At 43.9% G+C, this 19,728-nt stretch overlaps 2 protein-coding genes across 4 annotated transcripts in view; both read left to right on the top strand.

Moving 5' to 3' along the window:
• The first annotated feature begins 298 nt into the window (after positions 1-298).
• LOC101065497 (glycylpeptide N-tetradecanoyltransferase 1-like) lies at positions 299-5,639 on the top strand. 2 transcript variants are annotated; one of them, XM_011606148.2, is made up of 12 exons: positions 299-428; positions 517-628; positions 795-939; positions 1,171-1,298; positions 1,402-1,493; positions 2,060-2,176; positions 2,282-2,452; positions 3,408-3,516; positions 3,658-3,828; positions 4,676-4,843; positions 4,918-5,055; positions 5,193-5,639. In XM_011606148.2, the coding sequence occupies exons 1-12, from the start codon at positions 412-414 to the stop codon at positions 5,214-5,216; spliced, it is 1,392 nt and encodes a 463-aa protein (XP_011604450.1). In that variant the 5' UTR covers positions 299-411; the 3' UTR covers positions 5,217-5,639. The 2 variants fall into 2 exon arrangements, with proteins under 2 accessions (XP_011604450.1, XP_011604445.1); XM_011606143.2 differs by having other exon boundaries at positions 4,915-5,055.
• A 142-nt stretch (positions 5,640-5,781) lies between these two features.
• The window catches only part of svild (supervillin d), a 31,989-nt gene continuing 18,042 nt past the window's right edge, over positions 5,782-19,728 (top strand). Inside the window, exons 1-4 of one of the 2 annotated variants that reach the window (XM_029837735.1) lie at positions 5,782-6,119; positions 6,283-6,354; positions 15,154-15,646; positions 18,577-18,611. In XM_029837735.1, coding sequence (XP_029693595.1) covers positions 15,288-15,646; positions 18,577-18,611 — 394 coding nt within the window. In that variant the 5' untranslated portion in view covers positions 5,782-6,119; positions 6,283-6,354; positions 15,154-15,287. The remainder of the gene's footprint in view (positions 6,120-6,282; positions 6,355-15,153; positions 15,647-18,576; positions 18,612-19,728) is intronic. The other variant, XM_011606132.2, reaches the window with a different exon arrangement.

Here is a 19,728-nt window from a genome sequence, read left to right as displayed (position 1 = left end):
CCATCAAAGGATCCTCCTAATGGCACCGACTATTGGCTTAGCTGTCAGCTGCTGAGTAAAACTACAAATTACAGATAAAATTATCCCTGCTTTGACTGTGCACATCACAAGGAGCGAGACAACAAAACAGTGGAGTGATGGATCAGAGCACAGATGAATGAAGAACAATAATAATGAGATGAATCCAGACATATCGCCTCAAAAACATGATCATTTTTAAACAGAGGGAAAGGTTCTGTAGGCCCCTGAGCTTCCACTCAGCAGGGGGTCTTGTTCAATTGTTACTACTGCTCAAAGTTATCTATCGGTTGGGTGGGGTCACCCTCCGCCCCTCCCTGCTCGCTGAGATAAGAGCAGGAAAACCCACTAACATGTGGCAGAGCCCTCACTGCTACTGAGCGTCCGAGGAAAATGACTGACTCAAACCCGTAAGTCTGACAGCGGCACGTTGTGTTTTTGCACTTTCGCGTTCGTTCAGTAAAGCTGGCCTTTGTACGCGGTTGAATTATCTTCCAGTGGCGGGACGATGACACAGGCCGAAGGCAGCGGTGTGAAACAGCAGAGCAAAAAGAAGCAGGGGAAGGAAAGTGCCTGGAGATCTGAGGAACCCAAGGATCCCATTGCCATGGTTTGTGCCCTTATGTTAGGAGTGAATATTGTATTCTGATTAGGACTTTTCTACACTTTGAAATGAATGGCCTGTGCTCAAGTTGTCACGTGACCACTGAAACGTTCTGACAAGTGACCTTGAGTTGTGCTAATAAGATCTCCTCTCCTATGTCCTCCTGTCGTAGCTGAGTTCTCTCCCAGAGAAGAAGCAGCAGGAGATCCAGAGAGCCCTCCATCTCTTTTCCTTGGGCCAAGGTCTTCCCAGGAGCCTCCAGGCGGCCAGGAACCACAAGTACCATTTCTGGGAGACCCAGCCTGTCCCCAGGCTGGGTAATTAAGCAAATTTCTTTTCCAGCAGTATTTTAGTGGAGACTCTCAAAAGTGAAAACATTGGCTCGTGTTTATAGTCAAAATTTGGCTACTTCGTTTCTCCGGGAGAGATGAGAAGATCAATACCTGTGAGAGCGGTGCCAGTCTCATCTCCTGCCAGGAGAGCTGCGCCAGAGAGCCTTCATCAGATCGATTTTATTTAGAGTGGAAATATGTGTTGTTACAATACAGATGGTGCAGATGACGGCGTTATGACCCATGGCCCAATTATAGACGCCGAGGGCAGCGTCCGCACGGACCCCTACTCTCTACCTGAAGGCTTCAGGTGGGATAATTTGGAGCTGAGCAGCCAGACAGTGGTGAGATTCTGTCTGTACAGTCACAGAAACGGCATTTACCAAGTCAGGAGAGATTGTGCAAACGTTTGATGGAGGCAGACTGAACAGTGCTTCTCCGTTGCAGCTGAGGGAGCTCTGCACCCTGCTCAGTGAGAACTACTTGGAGGAGGATGACAACACCGTCAGGTTCGACTTCTCCCCGGAGTACCTGCAATGGTGAGATTCAAGAGGGTGCATCTGCTCCGTCTGGACTTTGAGTCCAAATGGGTTACGCTTTTTGTGCGGTGTTATTCCTCCTGTGGGGAGGGTCCACACGTCTGACCTGAACATTTAACTGAACCTGCAGGAGGAAAAACCCTGTCAGAATTAAGGTTTATGACCTTTTTGTGCTGACAAAGTGCTTATTTGATGCACGCCAGTTCACCCCTTTCAGCCCTCCTGACATAGCCAGGATCATTACAGCAGCCATGTGCTGACAAGCAAGCGCTCCTGTTTTGTAAAGGAAATGAGAGATGGCAATCTCATTCCTTTATCACCCCAGATGTGTCTATGTCCAATAAAGCAGTTCGGTAGGGGGGGTCCTTGTAAACCACGTAGGAGCCTGGTTTCAGTCCCTTCAGCGGCTTCTTCTTGATAGATCATCGTCAGAGAACGCTTTTTCTGCATTGTGTACGGGTCCTTGATGCTTGCAATGGGGGGCCTCAGGATGAACCAGAGTTTGATGTACAGCCCACATATCTATTCTCAGCTGCGTTTCCTAATGACATTCTTTACCTCCTCAGGGTTTTACAGCCTCCAAACTGGTCGGCCCAGTGGCACTGCGGCATCAGGGTAGTCTCCAGTAATAAGCTGGTGGGCTTCATCGCAGCGGTCCCTGCAGAGCTCCTGGTATATGAAGCGTGAGTTGCTCATAAATGGACACAAGTGACATCAGATGGGCCATATTAGCATTGGCAGCAATTCTGCAAATGTCTTAAAGTGACTGTGCTGAATGTGCCGGGCAGGGAGAAGCGCATGGTGCAGGTCAAGTTCCTGTGCGTTCATAAGAAGCTGCGCCTCAAGCGGATGACTCCGGTTCTGATTCGAGAACTCACCAGGCGGGTAAACCAGCAGGGTCGCTACCAGGCTGTCTACACCACTGTTGCTGTGCTGCCCACTCCGTTAAGCTCCTGCAGGTAATATCTTCCCAGCGCACAACCTTCAAAGCCCCTGAAAAAAATTCCCCCTGCACGTAACAGTGCGATTAGTAGATCTTTTAGGATGCAGAGTTTGTTACTCATCACTTCTTCTTCTTTTGAAGCACCAGAGTGCATTTAATAAGTTAATGGTAATTCATTAAAACTCTTTTTTAAATGGACCCACATCTATGAGTGGCGAATGGCAAATGTTTGGAGTATATGTAAAGTTTTCAGCTCATACAAATCATACTTATCAAAGCCTCCGGCACCGCATCCGGCTAATTGGATGATTATTTTCTGACTGCTCACGTGTAAATTGCCTTGGATTTGATTTGCATGCAGTTAAAGGATATGTTTTTTCTGTTCCCTTGATTGCCTGTGATAAAGCTTTTTTCACTGGAGGAGAATCTGAAACGTGTGCGTGGGTGTGTGCGTGCGTGCGCATGTGTGTGTGAGTGTGTGTTTGTGTGTGTGTGAAATCTTCATATTGTGTGTGTCTTTTGACCCTGATAACAGCTTCATTCTTGCTGCCACTCCTCTTATGTACTCCTCCACTGGTGTAGAAGCCCAGACCATAACACCATAATTGAATAGATAGATAGATAGATAGATAGATAGATAGATAGATAGATAGATAGATAGATAGATAGATAGATAGATAGATAGATAGATAGATAGATAGATAGATAGATAGATAGATAGATAGATAGATAGATAGATAGATAGATAGATGCAGGTGTTCGGTATCCCTCCGAAAAAAATATGCGAGACTGCTATTTTTGCAGCTGACTATATATATATATATATATATATAGAGAGAGAGAGAGAGAGAGAGAGAGAGAGAGAGAGAGAGAGAGAGAGAGAGAGAGTATTATAGTATAAAGTATAATCTCAAGTCGGCACCGTAAGATGTTTTGATAAGCTTTGTAAAATCCACAATCACGTTCTACAGGTACTGGACGCGTCCTCTGAATCCCAGAAAGCTGATGGAGGTGGGGCACCTGGGTCAGAAGCGGAACATGAGCCTGCAACGAGCCGTCAAGGTCCACCGTCTGCCTGAGGTGAGAGTGTGCTGTCACCTAGAGGCAAAGACTCAGTAGTGCTGTTACAGTCCGACCTGTACCTGCCACACCAGGGAGCGATGCACCACAATGTGGGACTGTGACAGACACACTGATGGGTCCTGTGTTGGTTTCCTCAAGGTAACAAAGATACCGGGTCTGCGACCTGCAACTAAAGGCGACCTGGAGGAGATTCACTCTCTCCTCCAAGAGAATATTCGCAAGTTTCACCTCAATACCATCTTGTCTTTACAAGAAGTGGAGCACTGGCTGTTACCCAGGGAGAATGTGGTTGACACCTATGTCGTGGAGGTAAAGATCTCATTTTTACATAGAGCAGCATGCATCATTCAACATTTTTTAATAATAATTTTATGAGCACAGATATCACTGCTGTTTTTTTTATTTTTTTATTTAGAGGTGGAAAAGGTACCAAAAACATTATGTAAAAATGTTATTACGTAATTTACCTGAAAGTTAGGTTAGATTTCTTAAAATCTATCAGGTAAAGTATAAAAGGCTGACATTAGGAATTGACAGAGATGATGCATGCATCTGAGAGGAAAAGGCTCTCTCCTGTGTGCTGCAACCTCAGAGGGATATAAATGTCAAACAAGTTGTTTTTAATTGAAGGCAACATGAATTAAAGTGCAGTCATATAATAAAACATTCCCACAAACATAAAAGAAAGAGGTTTAGCTCACTGCCATTTGTGCTTTGTAACCACGAATCTTTAGCATACCACCAGCCTGCTGCCCACCAGCTCTCTTGTCTCTTGTAGCTAATGTCACAATTCATTTAAAGCACTTATGCAACTGTGCAGGTATTATTTGAGTGATTCTAAATGTTTGTGTGGTTGGGATGTGGGATTTTTGCAGTTTGCAGTCTCTCAGTTATCTGGTTCGTCTGGTTCAGTAAATGGCCTGTTTGGCAGGAGTTACTTAGTTTCCCACAAGCTCCTGTCTAATGTTGGGGACAGGGTATGACCAGTGAAGGGTTTAGCCTTCTCCATCTTGACTATGACTTGGCACCATCTGCATCGTACCAGCATTATGAAATGGAAACCTCATTGATGCATTCGATTCTGAGATTATTCACTGTCAGAATAATTGGTAGCAGGTTGAAGTGTAATTCCTTGAATTCTGCTCCTCACACACAGGAACTTGATGGTACTCTGACAGGTGTGGTGAGTTTCTACAGCATTTTCTCCAGGCTGCTAAATCAACCGGTCCACACTGGCCTGAAAGCAGCTCATCTCCTCTTTGTCATCTCCACTGCCACAAACCTGGTCGACCTCATGAAGGACACGCTTATTCTGGCGAAATCTGTGAGTTTCCTGATGATGGAGCGCGATGTTTCATTTAAAATGGAGAGTCATTATCTCTTTTGCCCTGTCAGCAGAAAGGTTGTGACATTTTCTCAGCTCACGACGTGATGGATAACAGCAGTTTCCTAAAGCAACTCAAGTTCAACGTCGACGACGTGAGCCTCCATTACTACCTCTACAACTGGATGTGTCCTAAAATCAGTCCTGACAAGGTGACCCTCTATCTGTTCTGTGCTGATTAATTGTACTTTCAAATTAAACTAATTAGAAGAAATAACCCCTCTAACATTTAAAGCAATAAAACATTTTCAGCTTTCGGAAATCATTAATGTTATGCTGTGTTTTACAGGTGGGCTTGGTTCTACCCAGCTGAGCAGTTGGAGGAAGAGGACTTTTAATTCAAGTGATTTGAATTAAAAGAAAGTCATGTTGCCGTTTTGTTACCAAATGCAGGGCCGGCCATTACTTCGTTCATGAGATAATAACCTCACGGAAAGAGTTTTTACGTCCATAAATTAACAATCAAATTAATCAAATGAGCTAAAATAAAATAAAAAGACACAGCAGGGGGCGCTTCAAAGCTAACACGTTATAGTGACCGACGTAATAAACGGACGTCTGTTGAAGAAATGTGTGTTTCAAGCCCTTTTCTAAAACTATGGAGAATATATTATTTAGTTAGGACAATGGTTAACATTTAACGCAATGGATAAGAAATATTTATACTTATTTGCATCCTCATCTGTCTACAAACTATAAAACAACTAGGAATAAAGGAAAAACAAATGCAAATGTATTTTGACTGATCTTTTTTTCACTCCTTAAACTGAATAAGGAGAATTTTCTAAGTGTACTTGAACGCCCCACCACGCCGAGTGTGGGCCAATCAGAAGCTAGGATGGGTTTTTAGTTTGAAGTTACTGGACGTGCGAGCTGCTCCCCACCGCCGCTTGTGTTCCTCATACAGGCGGCACAGTGGCTCCTTCAGTTCTCAGTGGAGGACCAGCACGGAAAGTTGGACCCTCGCTCTAAAATAGCATTACCACAGGTTTTCCCCCCTTCCTCGTTTTCCGTTATTTTAAAGGACAAAGCTCGTTAATCGAATACGATTGACGCGTTCTCTTTGGCAGCGTCTTTCAAAACATACGACAGCTCGCAAAGTGTGTTATGAAAGTCTGTGCTCGCTTATTTTGATTGATAACTGCCGTTCGTTGGTCCCATATTTATATTTATATGGGACGTTTGCTTCCAGACGCCTAAAAGTCAAGGCTTCCAGGTACGTACAGTGTGAATTTGAGATTAAGATTGCGTTTGTGAGTGTAAATATAGCCGAGGTAAGATGGTTTTAACTCTGTTCCTACAACAGTTTTATTTGAGGCATTACTTCTGCCTGCTGAGGTTAATATGTGTGAAAACGCCACATGTGACATTTTTTGCAGATACGCTGTCACTCAGGCACCATCAACACCTGTCAATGCATCTACTTCCGGTTCTCACGTTAACCTCATTCTGTAAGGAAATCCCTTCATTTCAGAAACTCTCATCAAGTCCATTTGCTTGCTGTGCATGTTTTTGCCCCGTGCAACAACTGACTTTTGAAGAGAGCACTTTAATCACATGAATGCATGTGTCAGGAGTTTAAAACCAGGTGGTGTTCTCCTTAAACCCCCCGTTTTTCGAGGTCCACTGAGTTGCCTCAGTCAGCCCCTTTGCAAACAGTGACAGAGATAAGAGTGAAGTATTCCAGGCTGTGAGCTGCACAACCACCTGTGAAAACAAAGTGATAAGACGGCGTGACAGCTCTGAAACTGGCCCTCTGTTGTCATACACATTTCTCTCAGACAATGCTGATGGTGTCAGAATGACACATTTCAAGTGCAGATGTATCTATTTCCAAACTGTGGCTGATGTGTCAGCTGTTGTGTTTGAGGCTCATCCTTTTCATTTTTAACCCGGGTTTGAGTCGGCAAAATTGGATTACAATAAAATCCCAATCTTTCACTAAATAGCTGTCATTTCTTACAGTATTGTCCAATCAAACATATGAAGAGCTGTTCATTTAGCTCTAAAATCTTAAAATGGAAGATGCTGTGTTACTTGCAGGGGTTTTCCTGACAGTAATGCCGCTTTGAGGCATTACCTTGGCCTGTGTTACAACAGGCCTCTCAAGAATCTTCTGCAGTGTTGGGCAAGAGGGAAAAGGAAAACTGATGCACGACTTGATAAGACGTTGTAGTGTTGTCAGTGTATCTGTGTCAGATGCAAAACAGGACAGCACTTGTCCCACACTCTTGGCTGCTTTGTGTTGCTGCTGTCTTGGAGGAAAAATCGCAGGAAGTCTGTGGAGAATGCGCTCGGCACCGTGCTTGAGTCAAACTTGTATGAACACGTACGCACTCTTGTCAAAGTCCTCCGTATGGCGTGCCTCTTCTCGGGACCATTAAAAGTCCCCAAATGCTGAGACAGATGCTCTTTTGTTGAAAGACTGAAGTAGGTCATGCGTTGTGGCATCATTATCATTCACCTGAACGCCTCATGAGAAACTGGAAGTTCTGGAAGGCCACTGGGAGGAACATATAATCAAGGGTCTGAGACGTAGTATATACATTAGTCAGCAGTTATTACCTCGATGGGCCTACAGCATCAGTGATGTCACTGTTGTAGCCATGACTTGGGTCAATCATTCTAACAGAACGTAACTACAGGCTCGTTTTTTTTTCCCCTCCCACTGAAAGGTTCAGATTAAGTCATTGTGTTTTTATTGGGCTTTTGTGTTGTGCTGTAGCTGTACCAGCCCTCAGTCAAGCTGGCACAGGTTTGAGATTTCAGTTGGACAAACGGGCCTCCCACAATGATGCTTATGTGCAAAAGAGTTCAAGGGATACAGTGAAACTCCTCTTATTCAGTTTGATGTAAATCAAGGATTTTTACTCGGCTCTAGCAAAAGAACAGCAGGATTAGGAGATACTGTTCCTAGTGTTTGATTTTCTATTTTACATAAATATTTGCAGGCCACATCTGCAAGTCAATATTACTAGTACAGTGCTGTAATACTAAATACATAAAACCCAGGCACTGGGTCTCCACCTCAGACCCCACCCGCCCTGGTCACCCCCACCTCAGGAGAGCCTGGTGTCAGACTTTAGCTTGTTTGAATACAGCAGAATGAGCAGTAGGTGCTCCACAGGGAAGAGTGTTGGGGGTTAACCTCCAGCTAATCTCTGCTAAGACACATTTATAGACATTACAGCAGAGGGCTATTACGTATCACCGAGATGATGTGTTTGGTCAGCAATTGATAGCATTTGCACAGCTCAGGCCCGTTTTAAGGGGGTCTCTAATGATCGGAATATTGGTTTAGCATTTAAACACAAGCTTATGTTTGACAGCTCTCCAAAATATACACCCCCTTTGCTTGGCGCCAGCGCTGAATTACATTTGATATTTGTCAAGTTGAAAATGAAGCCATAAAATGAACCGAGTAAAATATAAATGAGTATTCTGTGTTGTATTCAAAACAGACCAATTATTGGCAATGTTTTATCCACCTAAACCTGGTTTTTATTGCCTCCATGCCCCCGTGTGGGACTGATGTTTCTATAAAACATGCAGAAAGTGCTTTTTAAACCATATGTATGGACATAGTTAGAGCATTATATTTACTAAGAGACTGCACAGAAGTGATGGTGTTTATTCTCATGCTTAATAGTTACCTTTTGCAGGCCAAAGACAAGGCACATTAGGTAAATTGGAGGCTCTGAGGTGTGAGTGTGAGAGCTGGTACAATGGTCAAGGGTGTCTTTCTGTTTCTTGCACAATAACTGTTGGCATTCCTGCTGTCTTTGCATCCCTGATTAGTTATGAGCAGCAGTTTGCAAAAGAAGAAAAGGAACAAATAAGCATGAGACTGCACATGTGCTACTCTGAAGAAAAAGGGGATTTTTTATAGATAAAACAGAAGGTAATAATTATAGTGTCTTAAAAGGTGCTAACAGTTTGATTTTGTTGCTTTCTGATCGGAGCCAGTCTCGCTGTTTACTCCCTCATCTCCATGTAAATGGGGGAAAAAAACTGTTTTAAATTCATACACCAGCGGTATTGGCCTCGTCCTCTGCGCCTCACAACTTTAAACAACTAATTAAAATCATACATCACGTGTTTCTATTCAGGTTTGTGACGTACAGAGTTAATGAATGTTGAATAAGCGGGTTAATTGGACCCAGCAACACGGTTTCTGAGCATGGCTGCAGTTCTGAGCATAGTTTTGCTCCATCAGAGTTAAGTTGACAGTTAATGGGTCCTACTGGCACTGTTAATGCTCAGCCCTAACCCATCCCCCCCTCAGCGTAGGAGGCCGCATTAACCCCACCACCCCCACTGCTCAGGAGCATTCCAGCTGGCCAGATGGTGTCTGTTCTGCTCGGTGGACACCAGAGAGCTGGGAGCGAAACCCCACTAACAGTATTCTCTGGAGGAGACATTCCACTTTGCTGAGCTTGGGCCTACCAACACAACCTCGCCACCCACCGACTCTGCTGATGTCAACCTCTCGCTGTCTCGCAGGCGACCACCCCGGGGGGTGAAGTCCATGTAGATAAGTTGTTGACAAATGGAGCAGGTTTCAAGAAAGAGGCAGCTCTGCTAGTGGATTGTGAGCGAGACGATTGTCACGAATTGTGTTTGTTAACTGAAGTCACACAGTTATGTAAGACAGAACACACAAATATCCTTCTTTTGAGTTCCTAAAATGTGAATTTTTAGCGCGTTTGTAGTAAAAGGGGCCAGCAGGGTGAAAGGTTGAACATAAAATAGTTCAATACTCACAAGCAGCATAAATAAGTATATTCATCACGTGACCTAGATGCACAGAGTGATTTTGTGTTAAATGTGCACACGTTTCAGCCTTTTTTTGTCCGGCTTGGCAGGTTTGATTGCAACGAGGGTAATGCTTTTCAGGTGTTTGGGGTGGGGGGGGACAATTTAGGTTAACATTCAAGGGTGGATGATTGAACTGTAGCTACTACAAAACAGCTGTCACCCAAGACCCCCTGTTTCTGCCCCACTTCACAGTTCCACTTAAAATAATCCTATATATCACGTGGTGTGAGTGAGAGAGGAGGCACGAGTCGTGAGATAAAGCCCCACCCATCCCACTCCTCACTGCAGCTTCCACGCATGCATTGGAGAGCCTGGTTTTGCCTGATTTTGTTGTTTGCGTGCTTGGGGTGACTCCTCCTGTCTGCCCAATCGTCAGATTCAAAGGCTTCTTTTGAATAAAGCAATGAAAGACCGGAAGACTGGGACAAAGAGACAGCATGTTGGAGGAGGGGGGTGTGCATAGATGCTCCTCTGTGTTGAACCTAATTTTGTCTTTTTGAAAGCGCTGCACATTATTTTTCCTGGAGACAATAGCAGCTGTCCTTCAGTCGGCTCGGTGCAGTTTTTCCAGTGTCAGTTCCTTCTCCCGAGCAGAGCCCAGGCATGAGCGCCCAGGGGCATGAGCGCCCAGGCATGAGCGCCCAGGGGCATGAGCGCCCAGGCATGAGCGCCCAGGGGCTGTTATGTCAACTGCCTCTTGGGTGACTGGCTGCACTCAGCGGGTTTCTGGTAAGAGGGATTTGAGGGAGTTTGAGCCTGTGTAAGTAAAAGAAGGGGGAGAGGGCGAGATGAATTAGACTCAGACCCTGTTTTGCCCCATCCTCCTCCTCCTCTTGTGCAACTGCAGATCTTATCCTCCCTCCACCCATGCACCGCCAGACAGGGCCCCCCCCGGCACCCTGGAGACGCATGCCCCACAAAGCCATCACATCCACCCCCACAATAGCTCACTCTCTCTTTGCTCCTTTCTGGCCTCTTTCCCCTTGCTTGCTTGACCTCTGAAGTACTCTTAATTCTTCCCTTGTGCCCCATTTTTGTCTTATTCTCTCCTCTGTGCATCCGTCTTCCTCCTCCCTCTGCTTTTCATTCCTGAGCTGCTTCATCCACATCTTTTCATTTTTGCACCTCAAAGCCAGGAAAGTGTTGAGTCACAGAGATGAAATCTTTCACCTCCTGTTAGAATTCTCTGCAGCTCGCTATTAGCGGGTTCATTTCAACAACAAATGTGTTGTGATGAAGTCTTCTGAACTCCTACAATGACAAATACATTTTCATTCTGCCAGTGGTTGCTGGCCCACATATTGCTTTTGAAATATTGCTTTTTAATGAGAAACACATGGGCTTCTCAGCATGTGGTTGATTATTGTATAAGGGTGTGTTTAAAGAGACACACCCACCCCTCACCCCATTTGTTTTCTCAACTGTATGGGTGATGGAGTCACTGGACTGGTGACCCATGCTTCCGCCTGTTTCCTGTCAATGGCCAGTCACATGACCTGGCTGCAGTCATGCACCCAGGTCCCCAAATGCATACTGAACAGCTTTCATCCTGGCAGGATTGTGTGAGTTTGCATTACTTTTTTCCTGTGTGTTTCTTCTCTTAAAAAAACATTAGTGATCTTTTCATTAATCCTATTTTTTCACTTGCAACATTGCTATTAGAGTTCAAAGCAGGTGAAAAAAAAGTAGGTTTCCTGTGAAGAAATTCTCTATGATTACAGCTTTAAAAATAGATCTTTTCTTTTTTTCTCCCTGGGCTTGCCTGAAAATTCCTGATGAGGCTAATGTAGCTGAAGAGCTTCTTCTAATAAAGAACCATGTTTTGTTTGTAATGTACCAGTATTCACTGGCACTTTGATTTCCTTAGTGAAGCATGCTCTCCATTCTCCGCCCTCAGGAAATATGTGAGCTGGTTGTGTATTTTACTGTTGTTCTAGCACGGTGAAGGAAAGTAGACGTTGTTTACTCTCGGTTGCGGTTACCCTATTTGGATTCCTTAAGCTTTATAGCTGCCATGGCTGTGCATACCTGTGCATGTTCCTGCTGCTCAACGCTGTCCGATTTATGACATCTGCAATTTTGCTGTTTGTCGTTTAACCTTAAATGTTTGATTATCACATATGGACCGGTGAGTTATTAGATATAAGCTCCTAAACTCATTCCAAAGCAGCTGAGTTTTCCTTTGCTTTTCCAGTGCAGATGCACCGTTTATGAGCAGGGTGTTGTCTACATTCTTGTGCTGTCCTGCGTGGACATGCGAACTCTGGAAAAATAGACGGGAGGGCTGCAGGTCAGCTACATCTGAGGCAGACGTCTGTCTGGCCCTTGTCAAAGAATGGTTCCGTGGATATAGATCTTTGTGGCAAATTTACTTTTCCCCTCAAGGAGCCGATTTTGTAGTCCTGTAAACAGTTGCATTGCTGGGATGAGTGGAAAGGGATGCCCTCAAATGTGACTAATTCATCAGTTTGCAAGAGAATGATTGGCTGCCCAGTGGTCATCGTCCCACAGTCTTCAGACATGGTGCACATATTAGAAAGCAGCCCTAAACACAAAAGCAAATTTGTAATATACCATATGTAAAATGATGAGAACTCAACTTTATAGTAAAGCGCGTGCATGTGAAACAGCATAATCGGCACCAACACAGTTTGCTGCTGCAGACGTTATCTGAGGGGCGTGGCTCAGAGCTCCACATGTGTTACATAAACGATCTAATGTGGCTTTCTTGTTACATCACACAGTCAAGACATCAATGCAAAAAAGAAAAGTCATCTTTTCCTTTTGATGTTGCAACTGCATTTTTTCATCTATTGGTACTGAGCGTGTCAAGATGTAAGTTGCAACCTAAAGTGCTTCTGGACAGGTTTGAAATACATAAACGTGAGCAATATTGTATCATAACATGTTGCCGGAGCCATCTGTACTGTATTGGAAGGGGTTGTCTGGATGATGAACCTTGGATATTCGCCAGGGCAGCATGAGTTAACATTTCCTGAGTATTGTAGCATTTACGGAGAAGGATATGGGGCACAGTCAGGAAGTGACACACTTGGCCTGTGTTGCAACAGCTCTTCCTCTAATAGCCCAGAACAATTCCCAGCAAGATGGGTGGGGGGGACCTGATTCAAAACAGAGGACGGTCTTTTGTTTACATTCCCTAGAGGACCTAGAAAATATAGCCTGTGTGAATTAGCTAGCAGGTAGGACCGGTATAACTGCTTGATGCAGATTGTAGATATGCTGCTGTCAGTCATGCAAAAGACATTTATTCACCCACATTAACAGTAAACAGGCTGTAGGGAATGTGCTGGTTCTCCTACAGTCAAAACACAACCTCCTGGTCTCTATAGTGCCACCACCAGGACTATTCTGTGCTGCATTTGTTGCTCCTGCACGCTTCTGCTCTCCATGATTGTAGAGATCCATGAGTAGGTTGACCTTTGGTCACCTTGGAAGGATTCAAGTCCTAACAAGACAAATGCTCCTGGACAAGCTCACATTCAGCCGTGACGATTTTTGGAGTATGACTCACAATGGTGTGTTCAGCCCCCCCCCAGTTTGGTTGCTTAGAATAACACGGGCAGCTTCACAAACAAAACGGCCTCGATGTTCTGTGTATCCACGGGCCAGACTTAGCACCATTTCACACTCCTTTTATAGGAAGTGGCCTGGGTGAATTATGTAAGCAAGGACGCCAACCTGAAATGAACATTCAGACTCCTGATCTCTCTGCCTTCATAAGGCAGCTCAGAGCATTTGGGATGATATTCAGTTTACACTAAAAAAATGTGTAAAATCGCTGTTGGTTGAAGCAGGTGCCATCACAATTTAGTCCGGTTTGAGGCGCTTTTCACAAGCTGCTTCAGCACCAGTGCGTGAAGGTTTGAACATGTGTTGCTTCTTGTCTTGCGCAATTTGGAGCTTGTGTTTGATTTAGATTCATTAGTGATGGAATATTCCTGACTGGTGTTTGCATCATAGCCGTTTGTACCACTCAACAATACGTTAGGTTTGAAAGTCTTTCTATTCCAACTAAATGTAAATTGAACTTTTGTGTAGCAAGGCGCCAATAAAATGAAGCGCCGAGCAGCTACGTATTCATCCTGCAGTTTATTCTTAGACCCCATTAAAATGTACACAAGGCAGGCACTGTTTAACCAGGCAGAGGAGAAGCCTTCTCACACATACAGTCAGCTCATCTCTAATATTTCTCAACGATATTTTAGCGTGTTAAAGGAGAGGAGCCCGGACTCTGTTTTGGGCTTGAAATTGAAGGCATTTAAGGGTTAGGCTTGAATTTGTTCACACTTGTCATCATATCAGAAAACTCTATCATGTTCTGTCATTTTATTAATAGAATATTCGCTACGTCACCAATAAATTGCCTTTATAGTTTACACATACCAATGTTGTAAATGAGACCCGATGGACCAAACTGAGTCATGCGCTTTGATCTGAGGGATCTGGAGTCTTCTTGAACTTCCCGGGTGCTTTCTCATGTAAACATACCTTATTTTTCTTCAGTATTTTCTGTTCTCCTGGCTGCTGTTGCACAGAAATCCCAAAGCATTGTAAACATACCTGTGTTTGGATAAAGGTCTCTTGGAAAAGCCCTTTACAATGTAGAGGAATCAGAAACCACACACGATTTTTTGTTGTGAGCTGGGGAAAATATAAAGTGTCTTTAATGTTCAGATAACCTTTTCTAAGCCCTGTGTAGTTCAGCGCTCGGAATACGTAATGGAACAACATGAAGCCAAACTGATATTCTTGTAAACTTGACTCAGCCTGCAATTTAGGAGGCAAATTTATTATAAAATTCATCTCTAGCAGACACAAACAAACCTATTTTTCCTGGTTTCCATCTCTAAAAGTTGAAGACCATGAACTGAATTTGCGAGACTCAACTGGTTTTAGTTACCTGTGTTCAGTCTGTGATGTCACAGGTCAGCCAGAAAACTGTCCAGTCAGCACAAACTGTAAGCTGTAGCTTAATGGCTGAATTAACAACATGTTGTTGGACAAGATTCATTTTTACACCTCTAGTAATTTCTTCTTGAAATAATGAATAGCCCAAATAAATAATGTCATTTTATGGTGCTGCTCATGTCTTCCAATAAATAAGGACTAAAATGCAAAACTGTATTGAAGTATTGTTATTCCAAGTGAGTCATTGGAATAGATGTTATATGAGTCTCAGTGTGGTTGTTGGCCGACTGTGCTGGGCTGGCTGACATCATTCTCACAGGGGGTTGGGGGGGTGTTAACTGGTCAGGGCAGGGCTTGGCTTGAATCTCTGCAGCTCAGCCAGTTTCCAGTGAGAGCTGGAGGAACATGTGTCTTGTTTTTACACATTTTTATTGCCTGTCTCTTGAAATTGGACTCTATAGCCATGATGTATTAACGGTGTCTTCCCTTTTTGTCCGCAGCACTGGGCTGACTTTGATGGAATGAGACATCTGACGCCAAGGGAATCTGCATGACCTGGCTGTTGGGAAAATAAAAGAAGCCACACCGAGTCTCCTCATCTGCATTTAAACCTGAAAGTCAACTGAACTGCAAAATGGATGGGATCAGTACCTTGCAGAGCTCAGCCCCAGAGACCAAGGCTGAGCGGATTGCTCGCTACAAGGCAGAGAGGAGAAGAGAGCTCGCCGAGCGCTACGGCACCACAGATGAATTCACCTCTAAATATGTCCGCAGGGAAAGGAAAACGGCTAATGCGTCCGAAACGTTCTCTTCGGAATCCAGGGAGGAGGGAAAAAGTGAGGGCACTCAGGCAGAGCAAAGCTATACCAGGAGAGGACTCAGGAACAGAGAGCCAGTAGAGCGCAGTGATGAGACTGACCTACAATTAGGTGGCACCACTCACCTCAAAGCAGAGCCGGTGAAGTCATCTGTGATGACGGCCTCCAGTGTCAGGTGAGCCCAGTGACATTGTGAAAATGGCTGCATTTCTCTTCTATATCGGAGCAGGCACATCCTCATCCTCATCCTCAGGCATATCATAATGGTCAGATGTGAAGCAATTAGAGCAGATAGTATTGGATTTCTTTAATGAGGAAGCCAGCAGAGATTACTGTTGATTACTGCAAACCGCCGCTGGTGCCTAATGAGTCGAAAGGAGGCATCAGGTTTGCACAAGTTGGTGTTGGATGAGGGCTGCCTTTGAGGGTTGCTGTCATTTCCAAAGTTGGTTATGTGCACAGCGGAGACCTACCTCATTGATCCTGCCCTCTTTCACACGATGCCAGCTGTCTGTAACAGTGGGTTTGGGGGCTGTGGGAGTTCAGCTGGGAATTTTGCTGTTTGCACATAGCTTAGCAAGACATGTGCATTCTTGTAAAACAGCCTGGGAATGACTAAGATGGGCAGGCTGTTGGGGACCTATTAGGGAGAAACAACAGTATCGTAATCAGACATGCTCGTGCAAAATCAAACTTTTCAATTATTTTCACATTTTCAGCTTTTTCTTTAAGATTTCGATTTATGATTTATGACTATGCTGTGTTTCTTTCACACTTGTGCAATATGAAAAGTACAGTTTTCTTTTCTAAGTGAGCTTTTGTATGAAACGTGTATTTACACAAAATACAGAGCACCATCGTGCACGAGGACGCCGTTTTAATGACAGAGCTCGGGGTGTCGTCCTGGTGTCCTCTCATGTTAGCTTCCACCTCCAGACCTTCAGTTTGTTTTGACAGTGTGAAAAATTCAGCTGTCCAGGCAGACGTGGCTCTATAGAAAGTGGTTATTCTAGTCAATAGTTAAATGTTATTTTTATATCAAAACATATATTTACAGTGCATACTGTAAATGTATGGTCCTTTTTTAGAACACTAGTAAAGAACAGGCACAAACCATCTAAGGCAGTTCAAAACAGGCTGTTTTACTGACTGCTAGCTCAGCCCCTGACTGTGTTGTTTGATTTTTTGTGCTCAGACATGGGCTCTGAAACCTAATGATGCTGTGTTTACTAATCCTGTGTGCATACCCAGTAATTGCACTGGTACCAGTCAGCCAAGTGGGTTGTAAAAAGATGCTGAAGTTATTAGGAGTATTCATGGTGTACACCACTGAATGATTAGCTTCTCTGCACTTGTCATGAAAAAGTCAACTTCAGTACAAATTACTGATTAGCCTGTAGTGTTTTAGACTGGCAACAGTCATGAGTATTTCCCATCTAGCAACCTGGTAATGGATCTGTTACACCTGTTTCCCTTTTACACATAGTGGTGAACCTTTTACATTTGGCTCTTCAACTTCCCCCTGTTGGTGTTGTTCTTCCCATCTTCTCTCTCTATTGCACTCCATTGTCTATTATGATTGATTTATGAGTTTGGCTGTGTAAGCAGACTGCCCCCCTGCAGCGGCTGGGGTTGATGGAGAACCCCACGTACGGCGCCAGAGTCGGGCACGCAAAGGCCTCCTCCCAGAGATTCTCTAATAGCTGAATGATAAATGTATTTCATTTATACAGGTGGAAGCAATCCATGAAGCTCACACACAAACTGATGGGCAGATTTGATTTTCTGTTAGTGCCACACTACTAAAAGGCGGCTCCACTCACAAGTCTATTCTAAGGCATCTCCAAAAAGTTGCTCATGTGCTCTGGTTTAACTGTGTTTGGCTTCTGATTCAAAGTCAAATTAAGATGGATCTGGAGTCAATATTCATTTGTGTTACTGTATTCCGAGTTTGCCTTCTGCAGCCATATAGTTAAATATATTTGTGCATTGCAGCAATTTTATAGCATTTTAAATAATACATGACATTACATTGTAATAGTATAATGCACATCAAGCACCACAGCCACCTTTATGCTAATTGGATGTGACTTCTCGCAGGGTTTTCATTTTCTTTGCAGAGACCCATACAGTCCGGCTTGAAAGAAAATCATGCTTTGGAAATTGTTGGTATGCAGTTGTGGTTGTGTGGTTTTCCACTATGAAATTTATGATATTAGTGTGATAATGAGAATTTAAGTCTTGTTTGCAGAATCAACATATGACATTTTTAGATGTCCTGGTCAATTAGGCAGAAGGACTTCCATTTAAAGGGGAAACCAACCAGTCCTCCAAAAGATTCTGGAGAGTTGGTTTTTGACACTTTAAAGCAAAGCCGATGTGTTATATAGCTCCTTGGAAATCTTAGTGGTTCTGGTTCCAATGATAGAACTTGTTGGAGCCCAAGAAAGCACCCTTTATATAAGGTTGGCAATATAAAGGTTAATGAGGGGCGAAGCAGGGTGGTTAATTATCATTTGCTAAAATTAAAATATGTAATTGTACACTAACACCATAGCAAGATTTGGATCAGCAGCTGCAATTGAAATTTAAAACAAAGCTCGATTATAGTCTGGCCCCGCAGATGCCCAGAGGCTTCTCCTCTTCTTCAGTAACCTCTGACCCTTCCCAGATGTCCATGATTCTCCATTGTGTTGAAAAAAGCAGCCATCCCTCCTCCTCCTCCTCCTCCTCCTCCTCCTGTTACATCATCAGCGTTGCCCAACGGGCAGCCGCTGTCCCCTTCCATTTTTCATGCCCATCACATGGAGATGAGCAGCCATCTTCAAATAAAACCGACATTACTGTTATATCACTGCCAACGCGTGACTGGGAGGGTAACGCGGCTGGAACCCTCCAGGGTTTGAATCTTGGCACAGGAAGTGGTTTTCCTCAGCTGCTTTCAGTTTTGGCTGTGTTCCTTTGAAGTGGCCGGAGTTTATAGTTCCAGATTAGTTCTGGAATCAGCATGCTCCTCTTTCTGTCATGTTTGCATACGTCAGCTGTGTTTTCTGCTAGCAGGTCAGAATGTTGTATATTGACCTCCTTTGTCTCCGTCTGTCTTAGGTTGCTGGAATCTGGTGACGCGGCTGAGCCAAAAGGTAAAATGCACTCTGCACTTTCCCCCAAACCTAGTCTTCTGATCTACAGGCTGTTTTTATACCAGCAGTTTTATTTTATCATTTTGTGCTGGTATCAGACGCCCCTACCTGCATTCTACATGTCGGCTTAATGCTCTGTCATCGAGGAGTGTAAGCAAAATAAGGTTAAGCAGTGTCTGTAGCTCTCTGCTGTTTGCTATAAAATCTGAATGTGATTTTTTTTTTCCTCTGGCATGGGTGTGTTTTGCTTGAAAAACCTGCCGGTTGGCACGTGTCTTTCCAGGATTTATTTTAAAACAATGGTTTTGTGGGTGTGTTGATCAAAGGTTTTTGACCACATTAATGAAAGAGGAAGCTGGTTTAATGTGCCCATTCATAGAGTTCACATTATAAACTAATTTTGGAGCAGCTGCTGGTGGTTTTTCTGACTGGAATCCAACCACCTGTACCCACAGAATCTGTTTGTCTGACTGCTGCCCTCCTTTATATGTCATTGCCCTTTTCAGCCTCTGGTTGCTAAGTAATAGTGTGTGAATGTGTCCGTTTACGGATTGTGGCACTTAAGGATAAGTCAACATCCAGAACAACACAGGACTATGGAAGCAGGGCTCGTGATTACAGGAATTTCAATGTTGTGGTCTCCTGGACAGTCAAGGATTACGGTATTCTCAAAGAGTTTTAGGACATTTAGTAAAGAATTCACTGATCTAAGCCACAAGCTAGCACAACATGGACACTGTTTATGTTTAATGAATTATTTAAGCAGCTGTAACAGGAGGAAAAGATTTTCTTTTCTGCCTCTCTTGGCTCAGATGGATGATGATATTTTTAAAAAATGGACTTAAGTCAAAACCTAATGAGTCCAGTCTGGGTGGAGTCACTAGTCTGCAATGTGTAGCGTTTCATCGCCTGAATTAAATCATGCTCGGTTCTGGACAGCAGGGGAGCTTTGAAGCAAAAGTCAAAGCTGGAGCAGGACGGGCTCAGCAGAGCCTTTCTGATTCCAACAGATAATGTTTGACAGTGAGTTGTTACTGCCTTTGCTCGACTTTGATGGTGAACAGTTTTAGCACAAACATACACATAAGCAAGGCAATAAAAACAAATTTAGACTTGC

Source organism: Takifugu rubripes, chromosome 1 (genome assembly GCF_901000725.2).
Source record: "Takifugu rubripes chromosome 1, fTakRub1.2, whole genome shotgun sequence".
Lineage (NCBI taxonomy): Eukaryota > Metazoa > Chordata > Actinopteri > Tetraodontiformes > Tetraodontidae > Takifugu > Takifugu rubripes.
This window is presented reverse-complemented; position numbering and strand designations above follow the sequence as displayed.

What these genes read in the sequence shown, in the direction of transcription:
- LOC101065497 (XM_011606143.2), top strand. An exon ending in TTGACACCTATGTCGTGGAG is followed by an intron (nt 3,829 to 4,675) that starts GTAAAGATCTCA and finishes CCTCACACACAG; the next exon opens with GAACTTGATGGTACTCTGAC. An exon ending in CGCTTATTCTGGCGAAATCT is followed by an intron (nt 4,844 to 4,914) that starts GTGAGTTTCCTG and finishes TTGCCCTGTCAG; the next exon opens with CAGAAAGGTTGTGACATTTT.